Here is a 10,000-nt window from a genome sequence, read left to right on the forward strand (position 1 = left end):
TGGTCAGGCAGTTAAAACTCGTCCAGCCCAGCTCTGCTGCTGCTGAGAGGGTGTTTAGTTTCCTCAGTACTCTGTCAGCACAACAAGAGGGAGCTCTCGAGGTCTACATAGAGGCATCTGTGATGATCAGATACGATAATAATCAAAGAAAGCTCTAGTTGTGTTATTAGCAGCTTTTCGCTTCTGGTAGATCCAGACTGTGAATCTGTGGTTACACTGTTAATTGTTATCGCACGAAAACAACAGTTAGCTAGATTTGTAAAAAAGATTGTTGCACTTCCTATCTAACTTAGATTCAACTAAAGGTTGCCTACTTTGTTGAAACTAGTTACTTAGTTGTACCTTAATGTTGACTAGAAAGCAATTGTTATTAAAATTAGACATGCTGTCTTAAAAATATTCGAGCAACTTTTCACCTTTTTCGGAGCAGAATCTGGACGACCCTAACTAGAGGACTATTATTAATAGTCCTCGAGTAGCGGAAAGCGTGACGCTTTCTTTTGTTTTATTCCCAAATAAACATTTCTTTAAGTTGCATTTGCTAACTTTACTACTGCCTTTTCTGTCCAACTAGTTGGGTGATACTAAAACAATTAGACCCTTCGCCCTTAAGGGTCACGGGTCAATAGCCCATTCAATAGGCTTCGCCTCATGGGCTATTGACCCGTAGCCCTTGCGGGCTACGGGTCTAATTGTTAAATAGACTATTTTTGAATTCTCACGGCTGGACTGGATCTAGCATGAAATGGAGGCTAATGCGGGCAAATCTTTTCAAATACAAATTAATTTGCCCGCATTAGCCTCCATTTCATGCTAGATCCAGTCCAGCTGTGAGAATACGAAACTGGCCTATTGTCTTCGCTCGCAAATGTTTGAGTTATTTGTATATAAAAGAACCATATTTTACTTTTTATGGCATTAAATCGTATTTTAAGAATTAATACAGCAATGAAGACCCACAAGCTACGTGAATATCCAAGGTCTGGCGCTAACAATAAGAAAAAGAGAACATAGCGGATGATCACCGTGAAACATATGAGTGATGCGAAGCAGGGAGGGTGAGAGGAATTAAGACAAAAAATCATATTATCAGAACTGGCCTTCAGACACCTCTGACGAAGCGTATCGGCGAATAAATTATCGCAGCATCTGAAGAAAAATCATGGGAATCCTAGAGGTGCTAAATCAGGCTCTCTCAGTACACTGCCAGTGAACGAGAACAAACACACTTGTAGCGAAAAACATATAAGACCGAGAGAATTTCCGGCTGTAGTCTTCTTACAACATGACAAGAAAAATACTATGTAAACGATTCACATAACCAGCCCACATTCTGACATCGCCGTCACCATCTGTCTGTGATGGTTTTTGCGCACATCGTACAGTGTGCTTCTTTTTTAAAGCTTTTGCGTTGGTCCGATTCCACTTTTTCTCTGCTGCTGCTGCTGTGTTTGACGAGATTGATGTGCATGTCCTTCTTCTGCTAAGCATGAAGGCCGATTCACTCCAAAAACATGCGTCCAAAGAAGATTAGTCACAAAGAAACTGGAGGAACACCACAGGGGGCCCGCACAAACTGTGCGACCGTTTGTACTAGTATTTTGAATTTATAGAGGAAATGTATGGGAATGTCGAAAATCCTCGCATTATCGTACTATTTGCGATAAATATTCTCATTTAATATCAAAATAAACGTATTTGTGTGTTGTCTCGAGTGAACGTCCAACGCCGAACCCTTCAAATCGCTAAAATCGCCATCTTCAACCTCAAGAACGACAACACACAACATTTAAGGTAAAAATACGTTTATTTGGATGTTAAATGAGAATATTTATCGCAATCTAGTACGATAATGCGAGGATTTTCGACAATCCCATACATTTCCTCTATAAATTCAAAAAACAAACGGTCACACAGTTTGTGCGGGCCCCCTGTGTTTAAGCACTACGGTAGTTTTGACACCGCGTTGTGTGACCGATAAAAACCCCCACAAAACACCAAATTCCTCTCCTGAAACAGATTACAACGACGATATGAAAGCTGTAACAATTACTAATGGCTTCAATAGAAATCAACACTTAACTTTTAGCGAAACCAGGTGATCGACAGTAGAAATTCTTTCGTTTACCTCCGATTTCGGGAAACAAACGAAGGAAACACACAAAAAGTGACAGTGAACATGGCGTATAACCATGTGGCCACTAATATATGCCGTTATATCTTCTATTTAAAGAAACTAGCCAATGATAACAAACGTTACAATATGTGGATAGCAGGAAAAACAAACGGTCGCCATTTTATAACGTGGTCTGCCCTGCAGGGGGCAGCTATCGTGGTCACGAGGTCTTCCCAGCGGTCTCCAATCGAAGTACTAATTCCATTCGTATGGGCTTAACTTCATTACTGGGTTGCCTTATAAGGCAAACCCAGTCGAGGTCTTCGTTTAGTTTGTTTGTTTTCTTTTTTTTTTTTTTTTTTTTTTTTTCCGTGTCGGTAAAAGTCTTGCCGGTCACTCCCCTGGTAAGTGGTGTCTTTGTGTATAGAGCCTTCTGCGCGTATTTTCTTAGGATCGAGAGGGTGGTGGAACTGCGTAGATTTCTCTGGTGGACACAGTAGAATCATTAACTTAGCCTGCAATGGCGTCGAAAGTCATGCAACGCGAATGGCGTTTTAGTGGATCCTTAAACAAAATATACCCTTATGGAGCTCAATAATGGAAAGTCAGTTGGATAAACTAGGCATGAATCTCAAAAGCGACGAGTACTGGACTTCGACAACAGTCTATCGCCCGTCGAGACGAAATCAAAGTGAGCAGTATTTACCTGAAGTACATGGTAATTTGACACAATTGAGTTTCTTGTCTTCACGCACGCAATCAAATAGGAAGAGGTTTTCGCCTCTAAGAGCAAATATGTTGTTTGTTTCAATAAACTTTTCGCTGGAAACGGATTCTGTGGTATTTTCTGCCTTTGTGAATTATAATATCATGTTGTGTATTGAATTTTCGAGCTTAAGGTTCAAATGTGATATGGGAGAAGTTTTTTAGTATTGCTCTGTAAGCAGGAAGGGTTCACAGGCCTGTCGGAAGCGTGCTTGAGTTACAACAAAATGAGGCCCAAAATCAGTGAAAACTTGTGACGCAGATGAATAATAAAGTAGCTGCTATTTCCAGAATGATGGAATTACCTGGTGATAAATAACGTCGTACGCGTCTTAGAGAGTAAAATTAATTTTGACTTTGCATAAACAAGAGTTGGGCGATTGTGATCTTTGTTTTGACTTCGCTCCTTTCATTGTCAAACTTTATAACACTTGACAGAAAAAGAAACTTACAAAAACCCGGTATCTTGCCATCATTTGACACAGATGCTTCACTGTTTGGCGAGTAAACATGCCGCGGTAACTTAATCACGGCGCCCGCTGAATTCCGGCCATGTCACTTTCGATTTTGCAATTTACTTGAACGTAGCAAAAATCTCCCAAAATGTTTGTCGTTGATCGTAACTTTTTATATTCTATAGATCGTTTTCACGTGACGTCATCACCTTCCAAAATCTAAAACTAAAGATCCACCAAAGTTTTTATCCTCATCAGGCATAAGAGGCGGCATATCTATATCTGTTGACAATTTCGCAGCTCAATAGCGTGCTTCGTTTGGAAACCAGAGCATTTTGAATTTCAGGATTATGTAGGTGCGTGACACAAAGCTACGATCAAGTTTGTTGAAAAATATATACTTATCTCATGATTTTGACCCCTTTTAGAAGTTAGAGCATTAGGAAAAGTGCTTATGTAAATGCTTGTTTTTTCAGTAGTGATAATCAGTCGCCTAGATAGCCAAAGTCAGTTCCAGATGTTTACACTATTTTCCGGCCAGCGAAACATTTCGACGAATATCTGAAGTTTGGGGAAACGCAGAGGCCTAAAACTTGGACAAGTGTCTTATTTCTTTATCTGCTATAAGATAACAATTTCTTAGCGTTTTGCACTGGATAGTTTTTGATTTATTTTTTTTATTGCGTGACAGTGAAAACGATCTATATTCAAGGTTCAAAATTAATGTTGTTTTCATGTCGTAAATATTTTATTCTCGATCGACCGTCCGGGAAACTTCCTTCTGCTCTTTCTGAAAACTGTGTTTCAATATTTAGTTGCTTTTTCATCAATATTTGTTTTGCATAAAGCACGCTAACAGAATCTGTACCTTGCTGAGTTCGCATTTGTTAGCGTTAATAGTATTTTCGGTCAGATGTTTCTGTTTTTTATGAGGGGTTTATTGTTTTGGTCTCCCATCCCAACACTAACCCCGCGAAACAGGGCTTGACTTCAGTGAAGTTTAGTATTACAAAGTTTTCGGATGCTCATAGGGCACATTTGTGGTGAAAAGAAGTTGTGAGGGAACTTGAAAATTATCAACATGTCAGCCCAGAAGCCAATGTTTCTCGCTTCTCTTTTATTTGTTATTCTTCAGAGACTGGAATGCTGTATTTCAATACCACACAATTCAGTGCCTTCTGATTTTCTGTAGCACGTACCACAGGCAAGCCAGTGTATGCTTCACAGAAGCATCTAGTTTGACATACTTTGTGTTGAATTCCCACATATCTAGTCGAAATTTGTAACACTTGAAAGAAAAACAACAACAAATTAACAAAAACCCGGTGTCTTGCGGTATTCTTTGTTTCGTGACTAGTTAGTATAAACACGCAAGGTAATTTGATAACAGGCGGCCGCCAAAATCGATGTCACTCGATGTTTCGCTAAGGTAAAGGTAAAGACTTTATTTACCTTTACCTTAGCGAAACATCGATCGTGGTAACTTCTTATATTTTGTTGCTGATGGCAAATTGTTTTATTCTCGATCGAGACCAAAAAGCTTGCTTCTGCTCTTCTTAAAAACTATATATCAATATTTATTTACTTTTGCGTCAATGTTTGTTTTCCATTAAGCTGGGTAACAAAATCTGTACCTTGCTTAGTTCGCATTTTTGAGCGTTAAAATAAAATTTCTCCTATCCAGATACTAACCCCGCCCGATAGGGTATAACTTCAGAAAATTTTTTTTTCTTGGGAAGCTGTCAGAAGCTCAGAGTACACGCTTAAACTTACGGTGAAAAAGAAGTTGTAAGGGAACTTAAAATGAGCGACATGTCAGCCCTGAAGCCAATGTTTCTCGATTTCCTTTTATTCTGTCAATCTTTCTGGGTTTAGTATTTTAAAGAACACGTGTATTCTCAGCGAGTATTTAGGAAAGACATCTACTATGGAACAATAATGATTTACGATACCAAATCAATATCGTGTACTATTAGAGCTAGCTACATATTACCAAAATACAAAACGCAGCTCAGTTGACGGTTATGGAAAAAAAACGAAAACACTGTCAAGTTACTGCACTACCACACGTACGCAATGCGTGTCTATTTTAAAACTATCCCGTATCTCGTCAATTCCCCTCCCCTCCCCACCCCCCCCCCAAAAAAAAAAAAAAAAAAAATCCGGTATCCTTATAATTTTTTACCTAAATATCCCGTATCCTGATAACCCCTTACAGGGCTTCGTTGTTTGCATTTGCAAATTTAGTAACATAAATAATAAGAGTTTTTGCAACAAACAACTTAAAAGTAAATTACAGATTTATCTTTTATCGCCATTTTCTGAAGTTTACCCGTAGTTGAAGTTCACCAGGAGTGAACGGGTTAAAGCACCGGAAGCAAGCTACCTGGGGGTAGTTGTTTCCAGTGTTTCTGGAATCCAAGGATCAGTTTCCCAGGCAAGGCTGGAGTTCACTCAAACTCTCTTTAAAAAATAAGTAAAAGAAAAACTTCATAATTAAAAAATATAACAAACCCCTCAAATATTGGCATCAAAGTACCGGACATGGAATGGGAAACGAAAACCCTGTTTAAGTTAAAGTGGGTTTAAACCGGTTAAAAGTTTAAAAAATTCGTGCAAAGTTCTGGATCCGTGAAGAAGTCTCCTTTACCTACACTCAAGAGAAATCAAGAAAACCTCTCAGTGCCAAGCTGAGTATCCCGCTTTCGAGAGCTCCCTAATAAAAAATCAAAATAGTCAAGAAAATTTTGTAAGACTTTATTTTTGTGTATGTGTAAATGGACATAACGTTTCATCACCGACATAGTTAATATAAAAATATTCACAAAGGAATCCATAAGTACATTACAAAATTACCACGGTGCTGGACAACTTTAATTAAAATTAACTAAAATTGAGTAAAACAAAGCAGACAACTAATAAGAAAATGACTGGGAATCTTGAGTTAAAAATATGTAGTAATAATATTTTTCATCCTAATTACACTTTGAATATTTATTTAATTGAAGCAAAGACAAATTCTAAAAGTGTCATTTTCAGTATTACCTTATTAAATATAATAATCAATTTTGCTAGTTTACACAGTATTGGCTGATAACTAATCAATGGAAAGCTTTTCGGAGCTGACAATTTTGCCGATTGTATAAAAAAAATACTATAAAAAAAACAAAAACAAAAACTTAACGAATATTTTTTTTTAAAACTTCGAGTTACTGGTTTTGTCATGCAATCCGGTCTCTCGTAAGGAGGAATGCGTGACGAAAGGCACTGATTCTACCAACAGCTGCTATGCAAGGTTAAGCCATGAGGCAGCTTAAAAAGAAATAAAAACCCTACTAAATTCGACACTTAAAAATGTGGTTATTCAATACAACATGAAACCAAGAGACAAACAAGGTAGAGATACTTCATGACGTAACGTAAAAACCTCCTATACAACCTTAACATGCGAGCACGCGTTCTTCTCTTTAGAGAGGCCGCGGAAAGTACGCCTGATCGCAGGTTAATACAACCTTTGATTTGTGATTCATATGGACTCATTGAGCGTTACTGAAAGTTTCTTTCATTGGAAAGAAAAGGCCTTGGAAATTGTCTTCATTAACAACTATACTTCTTGGCTAAGAAACTAGCCACGTAATTCTCTGGATGCAAAGATTTATGTGAAACAGACAGTGTAATTATAAAGTGAAGTGTAATTTTAACTCTGTGTTATGTAACAGCAACGCTGACCACAAAACACCACAGGCGATTGACGGGAAACTCAAGGATCTGTACAGAAAATTAATTAAACAAGTCTGCTTATCAATAGTTTCCTCTTTAAAAAAAAATTGAGCAGAACATGTTTTTTAAAGAACGAAGAGGTTCTAGGGACTATCAAGGTTAATATTATCTTATTTAAGATTCCACGTATTTACAAACTGTATGTTGGTGCATGGATTTTATCGTAAGAAATGTCCAAGCATACTATTCATCAGGATTGAGGCTCCATAATATATCCAGATTAGAGGAAGCTTTCTTATTATTTTGCAGTATAAAATAAGATATAGTGAAAATATGAATTACCATCTCGCGACTGAAATCATTTTCAAGGATCCCACACATCAGGGAAAATATCTTTCACTAGATGATTGAATCAAACGTTTTGTCTCAAAACACACAAGTGTCCTGAAAACAGTATTGAAGAGGATTTCAGGAAGAAACTTACGGATTAAGTGTTGTACATGGCTTAAGCAAACTGAGCTATTTGCGAAATAAACGATTCAAGGATAAGCGGCGAAAGAAACTGCAAGAGTGACAATCTCCGATGTAATTCAGAAATGACCAGATTTTTTTGTTAGAGTAACAGAAATGATTCCTGCATAGGAGACGTTAAGTCAGTCTTCAATGAAAGCAAGCATCCAAAATCGCAATAGGGAGTTTGAGAAACTACGACGCCTACGGGGACGAAAACGTCACTTCAAAATATAAATTTGAGCTAATCTTAGTATTTCATGATTATTCCATCTTGTTTATATTATACAATATGGGAGAAAAAACTAGCGATAAAAAACGACGTTTCCATCTCCCTGAGATCATTTTCAAGTTGTAGAAAGAGCGAATGAAATATACATAAAAAAGTACAAATATCGTTCGACATTCTCATGCTCTTTTCATTTGCTTTTTCTACAACTTGAAAATGATCTCAGGGAGATCGTTTTTTATCGCTATTTTTTGTTCTGAAATATGGGAGACGTGTCCTATAACTGCATTTGTACGGATGGATTTGAAGTAAAGAGTGACACTGAAAGATTCACTGTAGTTTGTCCACGTTGTCGTCAAAACCTTAAATTTGGTCATTTCACGTAGTAGTTTTGACGAGTACGGGAGAGAATTGTTCAAAAATGAGTACTGCACGTGCAGTACCACCATTTTGGTTCTTTTAACCAATAATATTACTGCTTTTTGACATTGTCGTTGCCCTAGTCGTTTCTTTAGGGAGCTTTAGACTTTACGACGAGGACGAGAACGAGTGGGAGTTTTGATTGCCCGTTTTTAGCGAAAATACTTTGAAAATTTATAACCAGTACGATTAATCTTACTCTTTGATAGCAGTAAAGGTTGCTCAGTTATTCTTATTGCTGGTAACTGAGCCTTTTTTCTGATAGAAAAATGCCAAAACTGCAACCGTGTTGTTGACTTGTTTTGACACGACGACATTTTTGCAAAACCTCGAACTAAAATGACGACGGTATCACGTTTTTCCCGCCAAATTTGACGCTCTTTGCGCGCGCTCACTGTAAATCTCGTACTCGTAGTCGTTCTCGTCCTAGAATCTAAAGCCCTCTTTAAACTCCCTAATAACAGTAAGACGACCAATCAGATGTCAGATACTCCTCAAGCTAAATAGGAGTCGCGCCATGCATAGTCACTGTCGGTTGGCTATGCTTTGCGTGAAGCTCCAAGTTGTTCGGAAAAAGTGCTATGCTGGCACCGCAAGTGACGTTCTGTTAACATAGTAACTATGAATGAAGTAAATGGGAACGAAATTTGGCGTTGCAAAAATTACCTTTTTCTACAAAAACATCTCGCTTATGATGCACTGAGTAACAGTAAGTTCGTACTTTTAGGCTTCTCACGCAATACAGCTTTGACAGCAGGAAAGTACTGCGTGACACTGCGTGACACTGCATTACACAACTTTACACAAAACCTGTTACCTTTACAGATCTTTTTTGTCAAGCTAGCCCTTATAATAACCTGTACAAGGTAAGCCTTCACTTAGCAAAAAAAAGACTTCAGTGAAGTTCAATAATCTTCGTCACTTTTTCGCGAATCATGTCGATTTGGTGGGCGCGCAAATAGGACGCCTTGATAGACCACACCATTGAGTTCCACCGATACCAGTAACGAATTGTCACTAACTTGATCTAGGAGGGTTAGTGGTAGTTGTCTTTGCTCACGACTTTGTGATGATCGTTCGGGATCAGGGAACTGGAATTGGCCGCTTTGCGCCATGCCTGAGGAAAAAAGGCAATAAATCAATCATTTGATTTGATAGAGCGGTTTTCAATTTGAGTGTCGAAAGCAATTGTTCGCGAATTGCTTTGGTTTGGTATTACTTCACTAAATGATTGGTTCAAAGTTCTCGCGCCCCTTTTTCAACCAAACACAAGTGAAAACAAAATCAACCGTGGCTCACGCGTGCACATTTTCCCGCGCTTTGTGTCGGCTACGTGTAATTACTTCGAGTTTTGATTGGTTCACTGGATTGTCTCCGTCCTTTTTGATTGGCCAAAGTAGATACTTTGGTTTTGGTTTTGGTTTTACGACACTCGATTGAAACTCGTTCTAATGTTATACAATTTCAGGGTGGTTACGACCAAACCAATCTATTCCTTGCTGTTTTCTTGAGTTCTATCCTATTTTAAGTCTGTATGCACCAGTCGACTGGGCTAGAGCAACGAAAGGCACACAATAGCTTTTCACAGGGGCAACTTGAACAGACGTTTTCGGGTAGTGTTCGACAAAAAGGTGATTTCACTGCTTGAACCGCTATGTCAAGGTTCTCTTCCATACATTTCTATGACTTTGGACTAAAAAAATTCCGTCCGTAATATCGGGTGCGGTGTTGCGTAACGTTAGTTTTGAGCTCTATGTGCACGCGACTTAAGGACGGTGCCTACTA

The 10,000-nt window shown here is 38.3% G+C and overlaps 1 protein-coding gene and 1 long non-coding RNA gene across 3 annotated transcripts in view; one reads left to right on the plus strand and one right to left on the minus strand.

Moving 5' to 3' along the window:
• The window catches only part of LOC138038565 (uncharacterized), a 20,215-nt gene that overhangs the window by 9,077 nt on the left and 1,138 nt on the right, over positions 1–10,000 (plus strand). The window lies entirely within an intron of this gene.
• The window catches only part of LOC138038564 (AT-rich interactive domain-containing protein 3C-like), a 21,910-nt gene continuing 17,982 nt past the window's right edge, over positions 6,073–10,000 (minus strand). For both annotated transcript variants that reach the window (XM_068884508.1, XM_068884509.1), the window contains one exon: positions 6,073–9,332. In XM_068884508.1, coding sequence (XP_068740609.1) covers positions 9,121–9,332 — 212 coding nt within the window. In that variant the 3' untranslated portion in view covers positions 6,073–9,120. The remainder of the gene's footprint in view (positions 9,333–10,000) is intronic.

Source organism: Montipora capricornis, chromosome 2 (assembly GCF_036669925.1).
Source record: "Montipora capricornis isolate CH-2021 chromosome 2, ASM3666992v2, whole genome shotgun sequence".
Lineage (NCBI taxonomy): Eukaryota > Metazoa > Cnidaria > Anthozoa > Scleractinia > Acroporidae > Montipora > Montipora capricornis.